The sequence below is a fragment of the Polyodon spathula genome, chromosome 24, assembly GCF_017654505.1.
Source record: "Polyodon spathula isolate WHYD16114869_AA chromosome 24, ASM1765450v1, whole genome shotgun sequence".
NCBI classification, from domain to species: domain Eukaryota; kingdom Metazoa; phylum Chordata; class Actinopteri; order Acipenseriformes; family Polyodontidae; genus Polyodon; species Polyodon spathula.
This window is the reverse complement of record NC_054557.1, coordinates 11003692-11031661: the sequence shown is the minus strand read 5'-3', so window position 1 is coordinate 11031661 and position 27970 is coordinate 11003692. Positions and strand designations below refer to the sequence as shown.

General features: G+C 39.8%; 1 protein-coding gene across 3 annotated transcripts in view; it reads left to right on the top strand.

The window, feature by feature from the left end:
- Nucleotides 1-27970, top strand: part of LOC121299163 (disintegrin and metalloproteinase domain-containing protein 10-like) — a 64140-nt gene that overhangs the window by 12221 nt on the left and 23949 nt on the right. For 2 of the 3 annotated variants that reach the window (XM_041226752.1, XM_041226753.1), the window contains exons 2-3: nt 5999-6149; nt 24475-24593. In XM_041226752.1, the coding sequence (XP_041082686.1) occupies nt 5999-6149; nt 24475-24593 (270 nt within the window). Of the gene's footprint in view, nt 1-5998; nt 6150-7438; nt 7539-24474; nt 24594-27970 lie in introns of those variants that run through there. The other variant, XM_041226754.1, reaches the window with a different exon arrangement.

The following is a 27970-nucleotide window of genomic DNA, read 5'->3' as shown; positions in this document are numbered from 1 at the left end:
GTTACTTGTCCGTCAATTGTGTTCATGAGTCCTAGTCCAGTCCCTGTTCCCCCCAGTAGGGTATCATACCAGGCACGTTTAGTACGCCAGGTACATTCAGGAAGTGGAGGAAACTTAATCGTAAAGTGCACATGAGTTGAGACTAGAGGATGTGCCATACGAGTACATGTATGTATGAGGGGTATTACATGAGCATTCATATTCTTTGGTCGATCAGGCATAACCCAGATGTCATACAAATATGTGGTGCGATTAGTTATCTTGGTAGCGTTCATTATCCATATCGTTTTATTAGGACATATTTGATCAGTAATGTTTTGTAAGCATGTAAGTGAGGTACGATTTGCCACACAGAGGGAAACGTGACTTGATACATTCACACAGGGACCTGCCGTCACCACACACGCCGGTCAATTGTCCACATTGCAATTTTTACAGCACCACAGTGTCCCAGTGACGTTGGCGAATGAACACTTTGTATTACCATTGCAGGTGAAGTTATCTTGGGTTCGGGTTTTGGTGTAGTTATTCCAGCTCAGCGTGACCCGATCCAGCTTTGTTAATTGATGTCCTGGAGACCAGGCCTGCAGCATCCCCACCACTGCCAGTATCGCCTTCGTTCGCCATACCCAGTGCTTCATGGTGAATCTGCAAACAAACATACACACTCAACTCATTAGTTTTCTCTTATATAACATTTAGTAGCTGGGACATGTTCCCAGCCCTCTTCACCAGGTTTCATTATTGCTACCGTATTATCTTTTCCTACTGCAATCACATCTGCCGATTGTGGCGGTCCTTCCGCCTGTTGTACCCACACTTTAGCTCCATTAATGTCCGTGGACCCAAACCCTCCTATTCCTCTAGCTGTGTTAGTTAAGGGTTTATTCTGTGACATCATTCATATTACATGGTTTTATCAGTAATTGTGCATCTTGTCTCCTTTGTTTAGGACAATTGGGACCTCTGATGTGTTTTGCAATACCACCTGTAGAGGTCCTTGATAATTTCTGTCAATAATCCCTGCCATCACAATCACTCCTTTTAATGCTAACCCTTATCGAGGAAGAACATGTCCGTAAGTTCCCTCCGGACATTCCAATCCTAACCCTGTGTTTATTTTCACTACTTCATGTGGTATTAACGTACAAGTCTGCAAGCTTTTTAAATCAAGCCCTGCTGATCCTGGGGTGCCTCGAATAGGAATTGACGCTTCTGGGTCTATCTTCCACATTTTAATGGGGCCCTGTTCACACTGTGTCATCTTTATCACGGGGTGCACTAAGCGTTGCAATGGAGTTTGTCCTGCTGCCACTGGTCGATTATTTAATATTTGAACTGCTAAAACCAATCAATCCTTCCATCCTCTCAGCGTATTGTCACTACTTAATTTTCTTAATTGCATTTTCCATTACCCATTCATACGCTCAATTAATCCCGCTGCCTGAGGATAATATGGGATATGATATATCCATTCAATATGTTTGTCTGTTGCCCACGCAGGTACTTTTCCTCCTGTAAAGTGCGTACCATTATCTGACTGTATTTGCAATGGCGTCCCATAATAAGTCTCTACTAACTTCAAACATGCGAGTGTACTAAATTGATTAGCTCGTCTACACGGAAGGCACACCACAATTCCCGTAAACGTGTCTACTGCAGTACAAACATATTTACATCCTTTGGATTCTGGCAGGGGTCCAATAAAATCTATCTGCCAGATTTGGTTCGGTTCTTTCCCTCGTGCAATTTGACCTTGAATGATCTGTGGTAATCCCTGTTTTCGGAAATGCTGACAAGTATCACATTGTAACACAGCCGATTTTACTTAATCTATTGACAAATAAATTCCTCGCTGTCGTGCCCATTCACGTGTAGCTTGCACTCCCCAATGTCCCGATTTTATGTGTGCCCATTCAGCTACATCAGGGCACTCTGTCGGTTTCTGTACTTCAATTGGCATATTATGTACAATAGAATCTACCGTTGCATTGTGAAGAGCTTCAGCAGAAATCGAATGGGTATGTGCGTCTACATGTGTAATTGTTACCTGCATAGTTTGAACCTTCTCCCATATTTTTTCCCACAGTTCTTTTCCCCACACTTCTTTAGTTTTTATTTTCCATCCCTGTTGTTGCCAAGTTGGCATCCATACACACAGCCCATTTGCTACAGACCAGGAATCAGTATAAATTCTGCACTCAGTAATTCCTTCCTGATCTAAAGCCAACACTACTGCCTGTAATTCTGCCCATTGACTGCTATGTCCTGTCCCTACCTTTTCTAAGATCTGTTTTGTTTCTGGATTGAACGCCGCTGCTTTCCATTTTCTTTGTCCAGCGATAAACAAGGTAGTCCAAGAGTAGTGCCAATGGGTCTCTGAAACAAGCCATTTGTTTTTTTTGTTTTGTAGTTTGGACATGATACTATAGTGACTGGTACTGTAGCACTGACAAACGTTTTAACTTAAATGTACATTCTTCCCTCCCTGATTACTCTGTTAGACTATGTATTGAAACTGAGTTAAACTTAGGCTCCCAATTCTTACACTGGGGAGTTGGTGTTTACAAAGACTGTTTTAGTCGTTTTAAGGCATTTAATTTGTTTTGACAGGTCTAGGCTGTGTTTTGAAACGCTTCTGAATTGCACGCCACCATCTTGGAGTACTACCGAATTCCCATGATTGAATTCCCAGAGGGAATTTTGTTCAAAGGCTCTGCAACATTTTGCCTGAATAACAAATGAGGCTTGACGAATGACCCAGAATTAGTATCCTGCTACTCAACAGTGATGTTTAGGACCAAGGAGAATCGGTTTAAAAAAAGAATCTTCGATCCCATTATTTTGAACCAGCACTTTTTTTTTTTTTTTCACACCGGTGAAGTTAGATTTTAAAAACCTAATTTAATGTTTGCATTTGCTTTCTTAAAACAAAGTCTGTGTGGTTTAAAAATAAGTTATGTAAAGTCTTTGCATTTTGACAAGATGTATAAAAAGCATGCTGAAAATGCTCAGTTACACAAACTTGGGCTATTTAACAGGAAAAATAGACCTGATCTCGCAGGCTTCCATTGGAACATCAAAACATACACCTGTTAGCTGTAATCTGTATAAAGTATGGAACAACCATAACCCTGTTTTAGTCCAAAGTTAGTGCAATTAAGATTATTAAAGCACAAGCCTTCTGCTGTAAACATTTGAATTAATAACTTGGTTCTTGCACAGTATTACTATGCAAGCAAGAAACGCGACCTATAGAAGTGTCAGTAGTCGTTCATTTTGTAACTGGGATATTCATTATGACGTGCATGCCATAGTAGATGGGCTTGTTTATTGTGGGCTAGCATATATACAGTAGGAATACGTGTGGTAATAGAATCTCCCCAGGCCGATGCCATTGTGATGGCTGAAAAGGTTGCAGCAGCTTAAACAGCGGCTTCGCTAGCCGGCAGAACCATAGTGGAGACGCTTTAGATCTCTGCCATCCATGAATCTACATGCAGTCAGACTTGTGTGTGGGGAAAAAGTCCGCTACAACATGGTACTGCTGTTTTGAATGGGTCTATCTGTTGTATTTAGTCGGCCTTCGATATAAAAACCATATAAAAGCCACTCTGAGATTGCAGCTTCATATGAGGATGTTTAGTTTGAGGGTTTTAACAAATATGGCCTGCTCTTCAGTAGAGCACGTGGTGGAACCCCTCTGCCTTCTTTATGACTGGCTGCAGGTACCGTGTCTCGTATTGATTGAATGCAATACAATACAGTTTGCTTTTACAGTATATAGTGTGCTTCCTGTAGAGCATACCAGGACGCTTTACAATAAAAACTCCTATTGAGTAAAAAGCCACGACAAAATCAATTGAGCTCAAGAATAAGCGAACCAGAACAAATATGCTTTTAAATTTGATTTGACTGCCAGTATTACTGACATGCCTTGGGAAGGAGATCCAAAAGCAGGGAACTGAAGGCCCTTGCCCATCCTGATTTCAAATGACTTCTAGGAACTACTGAAAGTTATCTCAAGGCAGGACTAGGAGCATAAGTTAAGAAAGTTATAATAACTTTTTCTGTTAAAAAAAAAAAAAAAAAAAAGTCCAAAACCAAGAAGGGCCTTTTAGTAAGCAGAATTTAAATCAATCCTTCAGGGAACACGGGAAAGCCTCTGCACTCCCCATCCCCTGTAGCGCATTTGAAACAAGGAGAGGAGACAAAGAGTATGGGAGAATGGATATTCGCTCCTAACATCAATTGAACACTAAACTGCTGAATCTCATTTCAGTCAAGGAAAACTTGTGAGACTGTGATGTCTGTGAACAAGCCATGTGTCAGAGGCTGTCTGTTACGAGAAACAATATTCATCTGCACTGAGCGAGGAGACAGGATGTGTGCTAAACAAATTGCAATATAACCCTGATGGATTTGTCATAGTTTCGTAAAATAGAGACTGTTTGTCTGTGTGAAAGGAGTTCTGCATTTGAGAGTCGCAGACTTGCAGCCAGTTGCCATTATCTTTCTTACCTGTGTATTAAGATATTTAAATAAGAGTAATAAGTCGGTCTAATTGTATGAGCATCACCTCGCATACATGAAAACCGTCTCTCTGTAACCTTTCTAGATTCAGAAAGTAGTTAAGCAATGTTAATGTTTTTTCTTTGTTGCAACAGTATTTTAATTCTTGCTCAATAAAGCTGTTTCAATACCAGTACCAAGTAAAAGGAGAAATACAGAGTTAAGAAGAAGAAACAAGGAAGGCAGGCTGTTTTAAAAACAGAGGACTCTAAAGGAAGTGTGACTGGCTGGTGTCAGAACACTCATTTATATGCGATGTACGCCGCTGTGTTGGAATGATTATTTTCAGAGCATTCATGACTATCACTGCATTTCAATATTTGAGCAGACCACGCCTGAGCTTGGGGTTATTGAGTTGATCACCATACCCCTCATACATGTTACCACACACACCAAATGATCAGGATGGGAAGTTGCTCATTTTCTGGTGGTTTTCTATTCAGAGAAACAAACATTTAGTTCTGATAATGGTTTCATAATTAACTTTTTCCAGTGTGCAGTTCTCTCATGAGTCAGTTTTATGAAGGCAAAGTGCATTTACAAAGGTGCAGCCCTCCCAGTCAGAACTTTTGAACTACAGGCTGTTACTGTGTCAATTCAAATTAGGATGCTAATGGTTGACAGTGTTAAACATTTAGAATTCAGCCTAACGGTTGTCAAAATTGTTTATGCCACATTCCCTCACCTGAGGGGGATGGGTTTCCTGAAAACATTTAAAGTACTTCCCAGCCCCTTTCCAAACGGGCCTTTTGGGAAATGAAGCTTTAAACCAAGGAAAAAATAATAAACAAGAAATGTCTGTATCCTGCCGCTGTTGTGGGGCCTCTGTGTTAATATGATTAAGACTGGAATAAATAATATGATCTTCCTGCCACACATCATATCTCTGTAAAAACACATTGGGTTTTTTTTTCTGTTGTTTTTTTTAAAAGTTAATGCTTGGCATCCAATATTTCGCCTCTGTGTGAGAAGCACAGTGTGGGGCAGGGGAAAATGTGTGCCATATTGAGCCTTTTCATTCTGTTTCCTATCACTGTGTAAATCCTTAAAATAGGGCTCTCCCTGGTGTTTTACTGAACTGCACATATGTTGAGTGGCAGTCTGGTTGGCTTTTTATATACAATAGAGGAGTTTTTCCTGCTGACTCGCCTGCTTGTTAGCAATATTGTAATCGGGCTCAAACAGTTAACCAAGGTCACGTCTTAACTCTGGTTCCCTGCTGTGGTTTTCTTCTACTACAAGCATAGCAAGGTCACAGTGCATGACATTAGAAGCTTGAGTAGCCCAGGGTGCACAGTTTCCTCTACCCAAACATACATCTGCAGTATACTATCATCTTGCATTCTGTGGTCAGGCTGCTGGCTTCCAATTGTGGTTGCCATGGGGTGTATTCTTGCTGCTAATTCTCTCCTTTTTATGTTTGCAGGGCAGTATGGAAACCCTCTGAATAAATACATTAAGCACTATGAAGGTTTGTCGTACAACACCGATCTATTACATCAGACGCACGAACGTGCCAAAAGAGCGGTTTCCCCCGCCGATCAATTTGTGCATCTGGATTTCCACGCACATGGCAGGTTAGTCATTGTATTATATCACAAGTACACCTTTCTCTCCAACTTAGGTACAAGAAAAAGAAATCGGAGATGGTAAGCCTGCAGTCCTGCATGTACAATGCAGTGTTACCGTTCTGACATATTGCAAACTGTCTGTACATTAATAACTGTAACAATAGGACAACTAATTATTAGTCCTAATTCATGCTGTAATTTATGATTTGCTAATAAAATGCACCTGAAAGTAAAACGCGGAGAGCTCTACACGTCGCATTTTGATGTGTGAACTACGTTCAGAGACAGTCACTGTAGTGTCCGTCTTATTTAAGGGCACTCCATACAGCACCAGTAAGTGTCTGTACAGTTGTTCATTGGTGGTTCATTACTGCAGGTAGAAAGTCCAGATAGATCAAGTTCCACAGCCCTTTTTAAAAGCAGTTGGATTTTTTTATTGGGTCACTATCCAAGAAAAATTCAAAGTGGCCATCTGCTCGTGGCAGCAAACTCTAGTGCAGTTTCTGTAATCTTTAAGGTTTTTTTTGGAAAAAATAAAATTAAAGCCTAGTGCTCCAGTATGTTGAAGTGAGTATAGTATAAGAATCTACAAATGATAGTATAGGGGCAGCCATTTAAGAGTTAGACGATATTTAGGAAAATGGATCCAAAGGAGTTTTGTGTTTAATTGGACTGGCTGGTGCTTTCTGTCTGGGAGTCCTTGAGAATATTCTATGTATGAAATGAATTCTTATCTGTAGTGTTGAAACTAGTGCGCTCATTGCAGCCTGTCTTTATTCTGTAAGTACCAGCTATTTAAGCTTCTAAAGGCATCTGTTCCGCTCCTTGTCTGGCATTTCCAAGAGATTTGATTATTAAAAAGCTGATTGATCTGAGTCCAGAAAGTGAGAGCTTTAAACTGGAAAATTCAGTAAGATGGATTACAAACATGTAAAGATGTTTGAACTTGCAGTCGCCTAGCTATATCCTTTTCTTAGAGAATGTTAATGTGATTTTATATATCTGCAGGATTACATACATTTAAAAAAAAAAAAAAAAATGTAGTAGTCACCAATTGTTGTGTGGGGTGGGCTTTTTTTTTTTTTTTTTTAATCATTTGGAATAGCCAATTTTATTTTTAGGCTCAGCTCACTGCTACCACCACTGTGCTGACTCGGGAGGGGAGAAGATGAACACACGTTGTCCTCCTGAAGTGTGCGCCGTCAGCCGACCGTTTCTCTTCACACTGCAGACCCACCTGAGAGCTACAGCGTCGGAGGACGCAGCTTACAGGCAGGCCCGCAGGAGCCCTGCCAGACCACAGGGGTTGCTGGTGCGCGGTGAGCCGAGGACACCCTGCCAACCTAAACCTGCCCGTTTTGAAGATATCTAGCACTGGAAAGCAGCTCTCTGGCCGTAAGCAGGTCATTGCATTAATTGCATGCTATTCAGGATGTTCTCGCTTTCGTTTTGAAACTCCTTACTCATTTAAAGTTGCTGCAACAGCAATAAATGGAAAAGGGTAGGTCCCATGCTCCAGTCATTTCACAAAGGGCATTGCTGGTTCTTTTCCTGGTGCTCTAATTGTACTTCCAGCTGACTGACACCACTACTCCACTTGTCATGGCCGTCCAGTTTAGCAAAACATCAGGTGTTAACACAGTTCCTGTCTGAGCTATTGTGAAATGGGCTTATCTTTTAAAGACAGGCCTGTGTTTTGAAATGTGGTAAATGCTGTAATGTGCCATTTCCCTGGGTGCTTCGAGGTGCTAAAAAAGCACACACACATTTCTTCTTCTTCGATGCAAGTTAGAAACTGCTTAAAGCATGAATGTGTACAGTAGTAAGAATGTGAATGCTTCGATACCTTTCCTAACAGTGTTCAAACAGAACAGTAGTCTAATACATGTGACGTCATACATGAAATCTTTAACTTGCAGTGCATACAGTACTGTACTGTTGAATAGCTTACCAGCTCCCACTGTGAGGAAATATTATTCTTGCTAATTCTCCTTTTGAAATAAGAAAACGATGAATTAGAAAAATCGTGATGCCTCTGTAATCATATCCTAATACAGTACAGCTTGGCTTTTTGGCATGTATAGTATATTTTTTGTGTGTGTGTATGTATATATGTAATTAGGGAAACCATTCAACTAAATGGTATATTTTAAATTATGTAGCTATGTATTAAATGCACAGTTTCTGTAATCTAGATTCCGTGTACAGACAGTCTGGAAGTAGCAGAGAATGATGAATAGCAGATGGCACAAAAAAATAAGGATTTTTAAATCTTCCCCTCGAGCTCAAATGGTAGAAATCTCACTCCTGACGTGTAGCTGCAGTTTAACAAGCTATGTCTCTGCAGTCCGGGCAGACTGTGAGGTCTAATGATATAAACGTACTTTACCTCTGCTCCCCGGCTTGGAAACACACTCCAGTGTGGGTGTGTTGTTAAATTTAGTGATGCTGTTAAATCATCTCTGTCAAAGATCAAGTTAGATCATCATGCAAGGTTCTTGCTGTTTGAGTGTGGAATCGTCCATAAAAATCTGAAATAAACAAAATCAAGCCTGTACTGGTATTCATATTTCAAAACTGCTGTTGAAGTTCTATCAGTAAATGTCAGTTTATAAATATGAATCCTACGATGCACAACTGGGATGGAAAATAAGACTCTCATTGCATAGCAGTTTGATCCATTTCTGGTTTTACTAGGAGTTTTATAGGACACAACTGTGCATATTACATAAATACCAATGAAGTGTGTATTAAAACCTGGAATGGAAATAATAGGAGTCTTTATTTCCATCCCTGCAATGTTATACCGTACAAGAAGACATGATGGCAAACCTTGTAATAGTGTCATGTCTGTTTGTGTATTTCTTTGTGCTTTTTGTATCATTTCATTTTCCTTCAGTTGCAGTCTGTCACTGCTGACATGCACATTACCAGACCAGTTATACTGCTCCTGGCTCACTCTCTCTATTTTACTCCCTAAACAGCAGCGTGGTCCTAAAAATAACATTTCCCCCAGAGCTAGCTCGCTTTTCGTTGTGCAGCAGCAATTGCCTATGATGCAGAAGTGAATCCGCTCTGGAGTAATAACACATCTGGGCAATAATAAACAAATACATTAAAAAAAAAAAAAAAAAAAAAAAAAGCATTTATATAGTAAGAAAATAACAAATGCCTGGGTCCACAGCAGAGCCACTAGACCTGTAGTGCCAGAGGACAACACAGATCTGAATGGCTTGACTGCAGACACACAGGTGCCTTATCGGTGGTGAACCATGGATTCCCCTGCCGACTTAATCCCTCCCTACCCGGGCGGCGCTTGGCCAATTGTGCGCCACCCCCTAAGAACCCCCGGTGACGGTCGGCATTGTCATAGCCTGGATTCAAACCTGCGATCTCCAGGCTGTAAGGCGCATCCTGCACTCCATGCGGAGCACTTTACTGGGTGCACCACTCGGGAGCCCTTACAAATGCCTTAGTTAAATTTGATGTTGCTTAACAAATGTTAACACTAATCAAGGGTGTGGCATGAGACTGCATCCTGTCTGAATGGCTTTCTTGTAAAACGCTCGCAGTTGGTATTTCCTGGGTAGTCAGTTGTACAGTCAGATAACCATCTTATTCGATTTCTTTTCTCGGTGGTGATGAACAGGTTGATGGCTGGGGCTCTCAGCCTGGTCAGCAGTGTAGTTTTGTTCCAGGGTTCAGTGAGGTGGGGGTACACTGCTAAAGAAGCCTCTAGCTGGAATCAAGGGACCAAAAGCTACAGTAGCTCTGTGGTGCACAAAGAACCCTTCTGTTCCCCATGTCCCGCGTTTGACCAGTGCAATTCATTGTAAAGCCCTCCTCGGTTTCAGTCGTGTTTTGTATTGTATTCTTGTAGCAAAGTCACTGGGTCACTTTGCACTGCTCCTGATCCCTGCTGCTGGTGCAGGTGTTGAATGTCCCTGTGGAACTGCTGCATTCTGCAGTTTGAATGAGATCCCAAGGATGGGGGCCCTTTTCATGATGAAGGCCATATTGAGCAGTTAATGCAATTAACACGCACAGGCATCTGCTGCAGTCTGCATGATCCTCCACGTGCCACATTTCAGTGCCCTGGGGTGGCTGGGGATGCCAATCACTGTACCTCCTAATGCTACCCTATACGATTGTTGGTAAACTGAAGCAATACATGTTGCTTCCTTGTAACCAGTCTTGCCTTGTCTTTTCATTTAAATACGTGGTTTAGGAAAGAAATTGTCTAAAATACCTAATCATTCATGCCTTAGTTTTACTGCAACTGAACCCTGTCTTTTCCCATCCTACTCACTACTGCGTATGCGCAAATGCTAAACGTTTTCCAAAATATGTAATGCATGTGCACAGTTGATTTTGATCAGAATTGTAATTTGGATTATCTGTTCCAAGTCATGTAAACACAGAAGTGTCGTTTTCAGAACACCAATTTTCAGTTTTCTGAATGCTTTATCTCATGTAACCACAGTGACTGACTGTTTGCGAGTGCCGCACACACTGCTAAGCCAGCGTGTTGAGGAGGAAGCTGCAGATGTTTTCTACTGCTGAAGTGTATGTGCATGTACACCCATGCGTTCAATCCGACAAGCTCACGCCTTGATTCATACACACTGTAACATGGCTTATTTACAAATGTTTTGTTTTATAACCTTTACGTGCGGTCAGTTCCATCTTTTTTTAATCTGAAGGGCATTTTATTTTGTTTCCTTTTGTAGGTGAAGGCTTAAGAAATTGAAAATGTTTATGCAAGTATGTTCTGTTAATAATGGGAAAGAAATAGAGCTTTTTAAAAAAAATTATATTTCATATTTTCCTGGTTGTTTTTTAACATGTACAACCATCGCTGTATAAACTTTACAAACTTTTGTTTTGCGCTTAATGTAATATCTCCTACGTACATTATGGAACCAAAGTAACTTTTGAAATATGTGGAATCAAAGTTTTTAAAAGGTGACCCTATATATACTACAGAAATGACAGGTTACAGGTGTACAGTTATTGCATCTTGGGGATCTGACCAGGGTTAATAATTACCCATTCAAATCCTTCTCTCTGGTTTCTTATGCTGTCATTGTAACATAAGCCAGTATCTCTACATAAATAGATCAGTTTGTGTCATCACAGCAAAACAGGCATGAATAAATTCTAAATGTGACACGTTGATTTTTGAAGTGTCAGATTGTCAAACTGACTTTTTTTTTTTTTGACAGATCGGACAGTTGAGCAGTGCCAATCATTCTTATTGTGCTGCTCTTATCCAATCTTCCTTACAGTAGCACGTACGAAGGAAATTGATCCCAGTGAAAGAAATGTCTAATAATATAATCCTGAATCGTACTGGCTGTCAGTATTATGTTTATAACTGCGTTAGACTACGTGTTTTTCTGGAACAGAAGTCAAGAGGCTATGCCGTTGGATAGTAGGTCGCTGCCATTTCTAAATTTTAGCTCAATTATATGTAAAATAAATGTCCTGTGACCCTGAGATTCAGTATTTTTATGACCTTTTACCTCATACTGTAGCTTGAGTCAGTAAACTTTAATGTGCTATTCTGTGGTTGTGGTTACTTTTAAAAAGATGTGAACATCCAGTTTAGTGAACCTCTAATGAATCTCTTAAGGAGAAACACAAACTGCTATTCATGTGTATTGCATTTATCTGCCATGATCAGGATTAAAGTATTGAGTTAGGGCAGCCAGCTGGACTGCATGCAGAAGGTCATCTGAGATGTAACGGCTGGTAATCTCAAAGAACCATGTGGCTTTCTGAAACACACCCTATTTAACTCTTTGTGGTCTGCATGCAGTGCATATTGTAGTGCAAGCGCATTTACACATGTGAATTTGCAACCCCACGATAATGAGGTTAGCCTAAATGCCTACCAACAACACTTCCCGAATGAGCAAGGTAGAGTGTTGGGATGAGCTTTTATTGGGAGGATTTTATTAAGATTCAAAAGTGTTCCACTGACAGGATCTAGTGTAACAGTTTAATGGATCAGACATATCTTGCGCAGTAGCTTCCACTAGCTATTAAAACTGAAAATTGATTTTTCCAGGGAAATGTTGGTCTTCCCAAGTCTTCAAGTACTGTAATTAGTTTTTTTTTTTTTTTTTTTTTTTTTACCCAAGAGCTACAGTGCGGTACATGTCATATTCAAATATGCATTGTTTTCATAAGCACAAAAAAATGAACAGATATAATAAAACAGGCTTTTTGTTAAATCTCCTTTTACAGTAAGTATACCAGGTTAAAGTAATTAGTACCGTGATAACGGATAATATCAATTGGTGATTATCATTTTTTTTTTTTTTTTTTTCACCCTTTGCTCCACCTCACTTGAAATCAAGTTGCTTTGTACTGTTTTTACCAGACACTGCTGTTGACCACAGGTTGAACCTACCTTATCAACCCACCTTATCAACCCTGTGCCTGAAATCCATTAGATGACATCCTACCTGACAAATTGCCATTGACTTTATAATGAGGACTTTCAGGAGGAAGCTGTAAATCTGTGGCCCACTTACATCACTGCTCGGGTCTCTCTTGCCTTTCCATCTGGAAACTCTTGTAGTTATTAATAGCTGCACTGGTCCCTGATCATTTGAGGAAGAATTACCACCTCTCCTGGATTATATTATAAAAGCAACAACCTGGTCTTGCAGTACAGTGCAGAATGGAGAAGGCATTCGCTGGTCTCTGTCTCTCTTTGTATGGATATTAATTATCCCAGACTGAAAAGCCACAGAAAAAATGTGACTAGGCCAGTGAGGTGGGATACATGACCATGAATTGAATCCTGTTAGGCTTTAGCAGATACAGTAATTCATTCAAAAACGGAGAATACAATTTAAAAACTCCAATTGAACTCCAACCTCTCAACACTGAGTGCTTTATTTATAGGTTTGAACTGTAGGGACAGGATAACGTTCACTTGCACTGTCTTTGCCACTGTGTTGAATACAGTTTGTATATATTTTAATGTCATTTTGGCATGTTATTGTATTATCTCAATAAACCACTGTAGAGTTTCTGTTCTGCTAGGATATGTTCGTCTTTTCATAATTATGAGACAGATTTTGGTTCACCGTTTTATATAATCTGGCTTTGGAAGCAGCTAATGTAGGAGTTACGTGGTTGAAGCCTAACCTTGCTCAAGCTTTTCAAATGACTTTCGACGTCTTCGGTCAGCAACCTATAATGGAACAGGCTGCAAAGGCAACTGCAACTTATAGCTGTTGCTGTTCTTTTGTATTAGTGGGTTTTGAAAATGTTGTGTGCTATTTAGAAATTCCTCCATCGACCACATATAAATTGCAGATTGTTACATTGGCTTGCTCAACGTTTTGGCACAGAACAGAACTGCAGTATCTGCACAAGCTTTTAAATGATACTGTGATATTCTAACGTAGTGGATTCTGTCTGTTTCATAACCCCAGGAATAGAGTAAAATGGTTAGATGGCGAGGCAATGCATTGTAGTTCATTCCTAATGTTACAGAAGGGTATGGATTTGTATGAATTTAGTTGGCAGTATAACGTGTGTGTGTTATCACTAGGGCTCCCTTTTGAAATGAAACGCAAGCTGAAGTCATTCAGACTGCGTTGAAGCCTTTTCTATGTGAGTTTAAAATCAACACATTTTTGTCATCCAAACCCAAGATTTCAATTCGCACTTGTTTTGTTGACGGACGGCACTGTTGAGCTTGTGTAATATGTGAGGATGAATAATGACGGCACTGCACCGCAGGGCGTGCTGGAACTCGACCGAGCCGAGTGCTGGAGGGATCAAATGTTACCGATGCTTTTGATCCGGATCAGAAATGGCAGTGAAAACGTGCCTAATGACTTTCTCCTTTTCTGAGATGCCTGCTACTGACTTGTCAGATCTCCAGATCTTTTAGTTCCATAGGCTTTCTTGACGCACAGGAGACCTAGCCAGCTGTCCGGAGCATGTTGCATCAGCTGGGTCCAATGCAAAAGGCAGGGGTCAGGTGAAGGCGGCTACTTCGTTACAAGTGTTTTCATGTTGAATTTTTTTTTTTAAAACATTTTCTTAACCTTCAAGGGAACACCTCGTGGAAGATTAAAGCACACGGCTTTCTGTTAATGTGGGTGTCCCCAGTGATTTGCCTTGCAAAAGCACCATGGTTTGCAGGGTCATGCTCATGTTTTTCTGTTCTGTTTTGCCGATCTTGGCTGGCGGCCCACAGGCAATGCTACAGGCCTTTGCTCTCCTGCTGGTTAGAGAAGAAAATAGACTAGGGGTAGTTCACTGTATTGTGCTCAGTGACCGCTGCTGGTTGAATGTTTGTTTCCAAGTGTAGAAGCTGAGCCAGTATCTTGGTAAGACCTGCTGCTTAGAATCGGTGGCTGGAGATAAAACCTTCTAAACTTTGTGGGAATCATGACACAGGAAGGTACAGTAGGTCATAGTCAAAGGGATTCAAAGCGTAAAACAGGGCGTGATGGATGTGACTTTCATAAAGTTAATGTTTGCTAATGGCACAGCAGAACTAACATTTTTTTTTTTTTTTGGCGCTTTACTGATAAGAACCCCATGTTTTAATCGCCGTACAAAGTCTCCCTCCCTAAGAAGGAGTGACTAAAAGTGCTCTGATACAGCATGTAATGTCTTAAGGAAAATTTCACTTGAGCTTTTTAAAAAAAAAAAAAAAAAAAAAAAAAAAAAACTGTTAATGAAATCAGCCTTTTCCACAACAATAATTTTGTATTAGAAGTTAGCATTAGAGTGTGTGGCTCAGACCCAGAAACGTAGTTCCACATTTACAATGAAGCTGCTGATAATTTTGGAGAATGGTGATGTCTTAAGCCTTGCATATTTTTATAGCTGTAGAATTATTTAAAAGGGCATGCGGAACAGTACTGTATGGCTCTGTGGTTAGGTAACATGTGCACAGAGAAAATGGGTTTCAGTTCCTCTAACTGACCACAAACAGTAGCAGTCTTATTCACTTGACCGGGTGTTTGGGTGTGACATGTGTCATTGTGTTAAACTTTAGATTTCCTCTATAAATTAAGATGTTTTACATTCCCTTCTCTTATCCGGCACTCACATTGATTTAGCTTTCAGCAAAATGTGTTTCATATCCCATCCTGGCACTTTTACCCTTTGACTGATTCAGCACCAAGCTCTTCTAATATAATTTGCTTTCACTTTCAGGAGGTTTAATGTTTAATCATTCTCCCACTCATGCCTATAAAACGTATTTTTATTATTTCCTGTAAATGTCTTGAACTGTTTCTCCTGCAATGAAACTTTCTAAGGATATTCTTAATATTGCTTGTATAAGAGTCTGTGTTATTTACTGTTGTGGTGGAGGATTGTGGTTTATTATTTTTTTTTTTTTGGTGTCTTTTTTTAGTATGTACATTTGTTTGGAACTTCAGAAATTGTTTTGTTTTCTACTGTGTTTTGCGCCGACCAAAAACTTTTAGCTGCTGAGGTTTATTAAAATTAACCTGCAAATGTTGTTGCTTTGGTACCCCAGGGAGTGTGCAGCCTGTGTACTATTAGTAATTCTGTGTGTTTTATTTTTTCAGGCACTTACAGTAAGTGCTGCTCTTCTTGCTGGACTGGTGGAGCGGTGCCAGTAGAATACAAACCGTGGACCTGCAAACTCTACAATATAAATTATCTTTCATACTGAAGCAGATTTAAGTGTGTTCTTTAACCGCTGAAAGAAACATGAACAACAGTTTTCTGCAGCCTATGTGTGGTAATATACGGTATACAGTAGGCCTAAAATAGAAAAAAATGTAAAATATTTTTCTATTAGATCTTACTGAACTGTCCAGATACATGGGGTTTGGTGTCGGCTCCTGCCTGCTGGTAAGCTTGCTCGGCTAATTCTGTGTGGGTTGATGGTAGGCGATTGTGAGCCAAAGCCAAGCTGGTTCTCAGTGGTGTGCATTTACTCTAAAGATGGAGGCATCACAAGACTCATGTATGGTTTTCATGAAGAAAGCTCCAACACCGGCTTGCGACTTGTGACAAGCTTGAAAGAAACATGAAATGAAAAGAGCGTTTATTGACTTGAGGTGCTTGGTGATGCTAGCAGCCTTGCATGGGCTGGAACAATCAGCTGTTGTGGGAGTATATGAAAATGATGGCTGGGAGAAAACAAAAACTGTTTAGCAGCAAAGGAGAGCCGCGTGTGTGTGTTTTTTTAACGGCACGGAAAGTTGCAAATAGCAGTGTGCTTAATGGAAATGTGCTCTGCAATTACATGTTACCTGCCACTTCTGGTAATAGGCTGGTTGTTTTAATGGTGCGCTCTGTCTCAGCAGGCCATGTATTAAAAGGGTAGTGCTGTTGAGATTGATGATGAAGTGTGATCGTGACATCTCCGCCATGAAATTGCAGAGGTAATGAGTGCTGAGAAACTGATCTATAAGACTGACTGACTGTGCCTGGCAGAGGGAAGAGGGAATGGCTCTGATGCATCATGGGAATGGGTTCATCCTGTGCTGTCCTCTGGGCTTGAAGCAGGTACTGTACTGACCTGAAGGGAGTTTTGTTGTGCTAGTTTATTACTTCAAACTGACAGGTGCTAGTATTGAAATGTATCTTAACCATAACTTTAAACACTCATGTAAATTGAGGTATAGTGGAACCAAGTGGCTAGGGTTTTCATTGATGTAAAGTAAAAGCTTGTCTTTTTTGTTTTGATTTAAAAAGAAAAAAGAGCCTTTTACTGTTTGAGTGAAGGATGTATAATGTGCAACAGTGTAAACTACTGCAAACTTTACAGGTAAAAGTTCCCAAAGTGCTTCGTGGAGTTCGTACTGCATGTTGTGTAACAGGCAAACAGATCCATCCTTTTTTTTTTTTTTTTGTTTATCCAAACTGATTGCAAGATAGTTGATCTTTTAAACTTGGCTAGGTGTCCCTTACAATGTTGGCGTTTCTATATCCTTACCAGTAGATCAGAAGCTGTTTGCGACTTCTGCAAAAATGGTACAGGATTACAGTAACAATGTGTTACGGTAATCATGAGTTATTGAACCAAGATGCTGCTTATCCAGTATATACAATACTATAAACTGCATATTTTGCTTCTTGGCAGCCTGTGAGGCAAAATATGTGCTGTATTAATTTCAGTGGTAGCTGCTCAGTTGATTTATGGACAATTGGTTGTGTCCCAGCGGCCTCTCGGCTGAAGTGTGTTCTTGAACCATCTTCCAAAACAGAATTCCGTGTGTTCTCCTGGGATAAGGATTAAGGAACAGAACAAAAAGGAACCGCAGTGCGCCAGAACAATGAGATTAAAGAGTTGTAGGCTTGAATGTCTTTAAAACGGGCTGCAATAAACACACACAGTTTAGACAGTAGAAGTGGTTGTCGTGTTTTCAGGATCACGTTCACGACAGAGGCAGGAGGTTGACATTACTTTGACTGTGCTTGTGCAGACTGCATTATTGAGCTGGTCTACAGTAGTTATCCAGGCTGCCAGGTGACCAGCCCTGTCTGTGAAGGATGAGGGATGTAACGCAGTATTTCCATACTTTTGCCTTTTTAATATTCCGGCTCCTCGGCAACTCTCCTGTTAAGAATCTGTAAAGAGAGGCACCACTGAGCCTTGGGGGGGAGGGGCCCTGAGTGTTGCTTTCTACTGTCAGCAGGCCCAGGAGGGTAGAATATATGTAAAACAGGAGCCTGACATTCTGTTCTAGGAATTCTGCTTTTATAAGCCTTGACCCAGCCGTTAAAGGTGGGATGGTTTTATCTGAGAACTAAACTTTGCAATAAGTGGTAAATGGGAGTAGAACATCTTCAGGGTCTTCAGGGTCGAACTTGGAAGTGAAACTGAACAGCAGCCGGGGAGCAGTAATAGCGTTGTTTCCCAGTCCCTCAGTAAAGTATTCATTCTTCTAGCTGAACCTTGACTAGTTTGCTAGTAAGAAATATACTCCGAGGCAGCAGGTGTTAATTTCTCGTGTGCTTGCTCATTCCAGGTCAATGACGTAGAAGTCTCCGTGGCATCTCCATGGCCACTAGATAGCACCATACAGTTGAGTTTAAATGTAAATGTCAGTTGACGTGCCTGCTTTCTAACTATTGTATTCTTCTTGTTTATTGCACTTGGTATCCTTTTCTGATTACGGTCACCAAATTAACGCATCCCTGTGGCCTCAAAACAGCTCTCTGAATCGCCCATGTACAAGATGTACTTGTTCACATGATTTTTAAAGCTTGATTTTTGAAGCTGCCAGGGTGCTCCTTTTAACTCTTTGCAGTCCATTTTTTCAGCACTTGTCAGGTGCGTCACATCCAATTTATTTTCACACACGCTGTTTTTAAAATATATTTGTCAAAGTAAAACAGGTTTAAAAGGCACTGAATTGCAAAAGGACACTCGGTACTGTGTCTCCAGCCAAGCCCCATCCCTTGTTCGCTGTATTTTTCACATACCTCTTTATAGCCGTGCATACTTGTAAATCCTCTCCTGATCACTTGTTCTATCACCAAACTTCTCAATAATGCGATCCAAGTCATTATTTTATTACTATAACATCTCAAAGCTCTGCAAATATCCGTGATATTCTTTGAACGCTGGATGAAGAAGCAGCTACCTCCTTTGTCAGTGTTATCTCTGTAATGCATGGGGCTATGAGATGCGCCCTTTTTTTTCAGTTTCATTCGGCTCCTGTCGGTCTCACTCTGCCATTGAAAGGTTTTCTCTGCTTTTTCTGGAGAAAAAACAGACTAGAGACCCGTGCCTTACGTCTTTTTGGAAAGGAAAGGGAAAATTGTAATATGGGACCGCAAAGGGTTAACTTTAAGGTCCTTGGAATGTGATGAATGAAACCGAAAATGTATAAAATGGATTCAAACAAGAATAATATTACAAGATCCCTCTGTGTTCAATGTCCATGTCAAGTTTCTCTTCAGCGAGCCGTGTTCCTGATTTTGTTACATGGGAGTAGCTTATTTACATGCTAATATTGGACTCCACTCTCGCCAAGATGAAATGAGATCGTAGAGGTGGGGACCAAGCAAGATGTAGCTTTGCTGCAATGCATCAGCCTTCAGTGCTTTTCCTCCAGGTAATGTGGATTTCCTATTGGCCTAATGTTAATGGCTGTGTAATGCTGGCTCCAGAAATCAACCTTTTGAAAGTGGTCACTGCAAAACGATTAAACAGAGGACTGTGTCCATTCTGTGTGATTTGTTGTTGTGGGTGTTTTTTTTTTGCCACCTTTTCATTAAAATGAATTGGTTAGATCTCAAGTTATTTTGTTTCCTTATCTGAAACTTCAAAAGTGAACACCCTGACCCTTTTCCTGGCTGAGGGTTTGGTGTGGTCAAGTTTTCTTGTTCTGTTCCTGGAAATATGAATCATCAGGTCGTTTTTTTTTTTTTTATATTTTTATATTTCTTATCAGACCACATGTTGCATGAAGTACACTGTATGTAAATGATTAGCCTCTGTACTTCTGGTGTGCATATGTACTGAATCCAGATGACAGTGGTGTGTTTTTTATTCTTTATGCTCAGCAGGCTGTTGCTTTTGGAGGAAAATTGCCTCGAGTGCCAAAAACAGCTCTAATCCGTGATCTGGAACATTGCTGCCTGCTTCTAGGAGCATGGTTTCAAATATTCCGTAGCAGATGATTGGCACTCATTTCACACACTTGACTACAGCATGCAGTGTCCTCTTTTTAAGGAGGGTGTGCACTTAAGGTGAAGGATGGATGTGGTATTTGGGGGAACCATCAAAAGTCAGTACAGTAAGGACATCTCAAACCTCCAGCAAAAATCCTCTGCTTGGAATTCCCACAATGATGATCCGCTGTGTAATCTCATCGGGATGTGCTTGTTTAATGTGAACCAGGAAACGCTCTGCCTCTGTGGCTTTAGGCTGTGGATGCAATAAATGTGCAGTACTGACGCTAATATTAGATCTGTTCTTTTAAAATGAGTGAGTAATAATGTGTAGTGGAAGCCTTAAGGGCGTTCTGTCATGTAAAGTGCAGTGTTCTTTTTTTTTAAATCTATTCTCCATGTTGAAAATAGAATACATATCTAGAGTACCTCCGTCCTTGAAACAAATAATGTAGCTACTTTGACTACTTTAACACTAAACAGGGAAATGTTAAACTCCATATTCCAATGCGAATATAGATTGAGGTCTGCCTGCTGAGTGGCCGATAGGTAAAAATACAGATTTTACGGTAACATGCTTTACTGTCCTTTCAGGTCACTCGGATACAATGTTGGATTTTATGTATTTTCACTAGCTGCTCCCTGATTTTTGACACATCCCACAGGCGTTACAACAGACAATGTTAATCTTACCCTGAGAGAACACACCCAGTCCCAGGACATTGAGATTACAAGGGCGACCAGTCCCTCTGAAACCCTTCTGTACAATATCAATGTGGAGTGAATGGTGCAGGACATTTAGAAATGATGCCTGACCTTTTATTAAACTTTTTTTTTTTTTTTTTTTCCCTGATCACTCTGCCTTTTTATTTTTGCACCTTTTGTAAAGTTTTTGTTAAGTGTATCCCAGCGTTTTTAATTAAACTGTAAAGTGTGCTGTTTTTATTAAGGGCGTTCAACTTTTGTGTGTGAAGTTAATTTTTCTTTTTAAATCCCATCAAAAGAAACCAGCGGGAAACGTTGTGGTGCTCGTCCTTCATCCCAGTTGGCTCAGTAGGGTAAAGCTGGCACATTGCCAAAAATGAGAAAGGGCAGCTGAGGAACCAGCTGGCGCAGCAACGTCTATTGCTTTGCATAAAACGAAACATCATCCTTTCCATTTCCAAATGTGCAGACGGTACTAACGAGTTGAATATATTCAAAAATGAATAGCTGGGACCTGAAAGGTGGCTATTTTAAATTCCTATTCTTTTACACTGGAAGACTGTGTACAAGAGTTTTTATTATTTAAGGGAGTCCTGGCGCTTTAAGGAAACTGCTTTGGAAACACCTCCTAGTAGAATATTAAATTAAATTGATATTGTTAGCACATGTATCCCCCTGCTCTTGTGCTGCTTGCCAAAGTACTGACTGTGGGAGGGAGATGCCTTTGGTAATGTGGGCTGAAGAGTGCCTTTTCTGATACAGGTTTTTATAGTATTTGACCAAGTTGCGCTCCCCTAGGCTAATGTATGTCCTAGAATGTACTGAATTACAGTAGGGAAACCCTGTACTTGAACAGAGCACTTGACAAGCCCCAAATATGGAATTCTATGTTTTGGAGGTAGGAGTGGGGGGAGGGGGTGTGGATGGTCACTTTTTTTACTATTGATTTTAGAACTTGAATGTTATTGATCTGAAATACTTTATGCATCATCATTTACAAGTGCTGCTGTTTACCCTGATGGTGTAATGTTAAAGAAATGACCATGCTTTTACCAGGGGAACCATTCAGAGACCCCCTCCTCATCTTGTGTTGTTTTAAGGGTCAGAAAACAACATGTTTTATATGTAATGTAGAATACAATAGTTTACTAGCATCTTGCATAACATCTAAAGAGGCATTTGGTCAGAGTGGTCTTTTCTGTGATGATCTGGCTAAGTATATTCACATTTCACAACTTGAATCAAGTGGATACTGTGTACTTCAGTAAAATAAAAATCGGCAGTTTTTTTTTTTTTTTTCCCTCATTAGGTATTCTGAAGCATCTACAAATGTTGTTGTGTGTTTTTTTTTTGTTTTTTTTCTTATTGACCCAATATGTTTAAATGAAATGGAATCAATTCACAGATTCTGCTGCTTGTAATAATTCCCAGCTCCCCACGTTACTGTTTCTGTTCTCTGCTGCTGGCCTGTGGTGTATACAGTCTGGATTGAATAGGGTTTGCATGGAGGCCACATCTCCAAACAGCGGTTTGGTTTCTAAATAAAACCTCTAGGTGCCCTTAAACACTGCCAAATGCCATGCTAATCACCCTATATTATGTGATTTATCATGTTTGAATTTTCAGATGTGCTTGCATGGTCAAGGTCTTTAAGTTTTACCCGTAAATAAATACAATATAATGCAAATGCAATCGACCGAAGGTACGTTCGCTTGATATGATGAATTTAGATTTTTAGTGAATGAAAAATGTATAATGATGGCGGTGACTCAATTCATCACTGGCCAGGACGAATAAAACATGTGTACAATCTCTGAACTTCAACTGAAGCAGAAAAGAAATCAAATAAAATTAAATGAGGTTAACCATTTTATGGATTAGGTCTATGTGATATATAATGAGAAAGTCAACCTCAACAGGGTGCAGTTGAGGTGTGCAATACCAGGTACAGGCCCTGTGAATACACATCACCTTGCTAGCCTTTCAATGTGTGTTTCTAAAAATGAATAAATAAATATGGTCAAGTGTAAAACGCACACGAGTTTTGGACTGCGTGCAGGTTTCATTCTAACAGTAAGAAACTGGGTTACATTGAGCAGTCCTTTTGTTCTCGGAATGAAGGAACGCACCTTTCGGGTGAATTGGTCTTACCTGTGTGCCTTGAGCAGCTACCATTACTATTTAAGATGCATCCCGCTACACCTAAATAAGTTGGTGTGTGGAATGGTTTTGTTTCTTTTAAATGTTCTTGAAATTCAAGGGTGGTTTTTTTTTGCCATTTTAAAATGGATTGTCATCATTACATTAATCTTGTGAAAAATGTCCTGGTAACCAGAATGCTAGAGGGGGGGAAAAAAAAAAAGAATCCCTCAAAAAAGAAATGATAAATCCTGATATTTTTCTGTTATCTTTTGTAGTATATAACCTTAATGGTCCTGTTTTTAAATTCCTGCTTTTAAGAAATCTCTTAATTTAGAACTAATAGTACAATATCCCCCGAGAATGAGTGAACTAGATTTCAAATAATAATGTGGGCTAAAAACGAAGTAGTGGATGCCTTATTGTTTCTGACTTCTTCATTTTTATTGCGTTCTTTTAAGTATTCGGATATGAGTACTTTTTTACAGTCTGTATTGCCAGACCTCCAAAAACCAACAGAGCTAAAGTAACACTAAAAGACACATTAGCTTAATGTAACTTGATGACATTCTCAGTGAGTCATTTTGTTCTTTGTACCGTCGGTGCGACCTTCCCAGAAATCCCAGTTGTGCTAAAATGTAGATCTAAAATTGTACTATACCCCAAACACGGACATAAAAAAACATTTGCAATCATCAGAAGCTTTTCAAAATGACCCGATGCAGGGTATGAAGTGGGTTGCGTTTTGTTCCCCTCTTAATAAGTGAACAATTCTACAACTGATTATTTTGGAGAGGTATAGAAAAGACATGCTTTATTCTTTTACTGATGAGAATAAGGGATGTTGTGAAAAGCAGGATTAAACAAATCGTCTGGTTTTCAGCACAAGGATTCTTAAGTGTAATTACTGTTACAGTACCTATAATTATTTTACCACTCATGAAATGGAGTTCGTATTTCAGTTGAAGCTCATTTATCTTGGCACAATGGTATAAGGCGCCTTGTTAACGTCGCATGTTACCCGTAATTGGACCCCACCTGTCCCTGTATAGTTTCTAATGTGCAGCGTCGACTGGGGGAGGGAGGGGGTGGCTTATTGCCTGTTACACTGGTAGTGAAGTTTATTGTTGTGGTCCTCCTGTTTTGAAATAATCTTCATATTTTTTAGACTATCAGCAAAACAATAAGAATATCTTTATTACACCACAAATGGTTTATAAACAAACGGTCTCGCTTGCACACTTGAGTGGAGAGTTAATGGTGTATGTTTTTGCCAGATGGACGGAGCAGAGACCAGGATGCTCAGAAAGCAATAGTTGCCCCTTTCAGACCAAAGAAACAGTCTTGAGATCCTTTTCTGTAAGCGTTTATATTAGGATTTCAAGAGAATCGGATGAGGATGAGGAAACGGAAGGGAACCTGTGTGTTTTGATTCTAGATTTTAAATACAATACAATATAAACAAAACTATTAACTTTAGTTTCTTTCGCAGCAAAACAGTTATTGTGTGGATACTTTTGCTTGAGTGTAAGCAATGTAAGTAATGTTGTAATGAAAGTTATCTGAAAGTGAAGCTGCTTTGCTTCAAGAATTTACCCCTTTTCAGAGAAAAATGAAATCAATTAAACTAACAGTGGAATGATAGTGATTTTTATGCAAGGTGGTTTTGCAGACTGCTGATTTTATAAAGTACTAACAGGAGACTGGGGCAGCACTGAAGTGAAACCCATACAGGTTCATAGTGTGCAGCATATCCCATCTTGAACAGATCGCTATCATATACAACTTGGGGTCGGCAATGTTAACAACCCTCATCGTGACAGGCTTGTCTTCTATTTTGCAGACACTTCAACCTTCGAATGAAGAGAGACACCTCCCTGTTTACAGATGATTTTAAAATAGAAATGTCAGGAGAAGAAACCAATTATGACACCTCCCACATTTACAGTGGAGAAATCTTTGGTAAGTCCATCAATTGTTTGAGGAATTAAGCATTTTGAAAATCAAACCCAGAAATGTGAAAGAAACACACAAACAATACTGTGACTGTGTAGATTTCAGGGAGTTCATTGATTTTGTAAGTATATATTTTTTGTTTAGGTATTTGAAAAATTGATTGCTCTCGATTTTGGAGCTGTGCTAGAACCGGAGATCAGATTCTCACCCTGACTATTGTACTGTTACAGCTCCTTAAATAAGCTCTCTGATTCATTTTTGTCTCTCACCTTTCATTTTAAATTCCTTCCCTCCTCCTAAATTAATTCTTACAAGGCATGAAAGATTAGTTTGTCGAGTTTTGTGCGATTTCTTCAGCCTGTCATTTCTTTTGGGAATTCCCTGAACAGGTGCTTGAGCTCCCCCACCCTCTCCCTGATATTGAATTTATTTGGTGGATTAACACTTGCTGGCTTGTGTATATCTGTGTGGATGAGTTGGACCCTGGCATAAGAATGCTATGAGCTCATATCTCCCCTGTTCAGCCCAGAACTGGGAAGGAAAGTGTAGGTCTGGGAGAGATTTGGGGGAGGAAGTGTGGTGTGTCCAGTGCAGCACTGCCAACTAAATGGCAAGTGATACTGTAGCAGCAGTTGTGAATTTGACCCAGTATTACATTGCAGTACCACAGGCTGCTGGACCAGAATTGTACAGTGAAGCAAACTGATATACAGCAGTCCTGGGATTGCTCTGCATGCATGTCCCTCCAAGGCAAAGCTGTCCAACTGTTTAGCTTGGAGCAATACAGATTAATACTCACTCCTCCGTACTTCATAGAAAAGCAACAAAAACACAAAGGCCTTAATGGTAACTACCAATAGATGTATGCATACCATTCTGAAAGATGTACTGAATTTTTGTTTGGTCATCTTGATTTTATGTCTGCTGTGTGTACAGGGTGGGGGTGTAGCTGGATAATAGTATTAAAATACAGTACAGTTGGCACATTTTGAAATATGCACGTAAAGTGAAAACTGCATAGCGTTTTCCCTTGAACCAAAATATCGAGGTTTACACGTAGTCCAGCATTTATACAGGTTTACTGAAAGCAGTGTAGAAGTGAAAGTCATTTTGAATCTCTCCCTTGAGAGACGACTCTGCCAATATGTGCTACTACACCTTCAGCTCTCAGCTAGCAAAGCTTTCTTTCACTAGACTAAGGCCAAAAGTCGATGCTAATGGCCTTGGTTTTATGGTAACTGGATGGCTTTGCACTGTAGCTTTCTTAATGCAAGATGTGAAAACATATATACATTTGTCTATTTCGTTCAATACGCACTCTAATAATGTATTAAACAATCTGGAACTTAATAGATGCATGTTCGTTTTAATGAGACATGGTAGAATTTGAAGAATTGTTTCTTGTTGGTTTGCTTCTTCTCAATATATAATATATAATTATTGGAGTTTCCTGTTCCAAAGTGGTGTACTGCCAGTTTTGGGTAAATGGACTGTTTCATTATAACTGAACTGATTGACTGACTACACTCCCCACTGCTGTTTATGGGAACTTGTCTTCAATACTGTACCACAGTCATAATTCTCCCATGGCATGTATGCATGTCTTCAGATACTGGCTTTGCACGGGTAAATGCAATTGCTGAAAGGCATAAAATAATAATTGGAATTGGTTGCACCTAGATGACTAACAGATTAACAGACTGCTGCCTTGGGGAAAAAAAGAATCCTTGTTTTAATTTTTTAATTTCTTTCCTTGTGTTTTTTTTCCAGAAATTTCCATAGAAATGTATTTGTATGTTAAGAATATTGTACATTTTTATTCTCACAAACCCCACATAGAGAATAACTTGCCAATAAGCACATCACATGTAGACATGCCTTTTTGTTTTTTCAAGGCTAGAAATCGATATTAAAAAAATGATCATATCAATCGCTCCACATCAAGTATTCCTTTAATTTCCCATTCTTGGCAGGATTCTTTGTGGAGCAAAGCAAAACATGCACTTTTTAAGAGTCTTCCATTAAAAGAAATAAAAAATAAAATCTCTGCAAAACAGAACATTGATACTGTGGTTCTGTAGCTGCTCCGCATCCCTCTTCTAGTCTTCTGAAAGCCTGTGCCACCCCTTTTAATCTCAGGCAGTCTGGAATCAGCTAAAATCTTATTTGCTGTCTGTTTTCTGTTTATATATTATTTATTGCTAACCAGGGACATCAAGGAAACCAGTAAATGAACCAGTCACCTGTGTTGTCTAACCCATTTCTCTTTTCAGTGTTGAGCTTCACATAAGCAGGGCTGGCGTCCTTTGTAAAAATCAGAGCACAGCGCTTCCAGCAGCTCAGTCATCCCTCATTCTTCAGTGTCCTTTTGAAAGGGTGTTTCTCCTGTGGTTTAACTCGGACACAATTTCAACTTATTACATTCTGTCGCAGAGGTTGGTTTGGTAGTTACTGCACTTGATGCTGCAGAGGGGCTGTGTTCGGCATTCCTCCTTGAAACACGTTTGGGGTTTAAAAATTGATACCTTGCTATCTAATGCAGGCATGTTATGGAACATTAAATGTTGAAAATGGAAAGCAGAAATACAGCAGTATAGGAGCTTGCTTTCTTTCATTTCACGCCTCTGAGGCTGCTATTGAACTGACCTGCATGCCTTTTTAAAAAAAAAAAAAAAAAAAAAAAAGAAAACAAACTGTAACAGTGCCGGTGGTTGCCCATTCAAATTGATATGAGCTCTGAACAGACTGACTCCAAGCAAAGCGTGATTATAACAGGGAGGGTCTAAATGTGAGCCGGTGCATGCCCACATCATTTGTTAAATCTCAAAGGTGGAAGTGGTGGAAGTGTATAATAGCAGTTGCTTGCATTTCAGAATCTCTGACAATGTATTGCATTTTAAATCTGAGTCAAGCTTAAAAATCAACCCCCTTCCTTTTAAGATTGGCTCTGGATTGCCACCTCACAATTCGGTTTCCCCCACGCTTTCAGGATGCTCAGGTGAGCTGCTTCTGAAAAGGCGACCTACACGTTTCCTTGCATGGCTCACACTGTACCTGCCAAATAAGCAAAGATTTCCCCTTTTTATTTTACTAAGAAATTTAACAGTCAAACTGTAACAATGGAAAAAGCTGCTTCTTTAAATGTTTGCCTAATCTTATTACTAGGTTCATTTTTAAGTATTACTGTTGCTGCAAAAAGACTACTATACTAGACAATATTTCAGCATCTTAATTTCTTTTTTTTTTTTGGTCTAGTTAGAATCATGTTGGTTTGGGAGTGGTAGGAATTGTCTGCAATGCTGGACTGAAATATAAAAATGTTTCATAATTTCACACCCCCTGCAGCCCTTTGCTGTGGAGGCTGAGAAGGGCTATTAAGACAA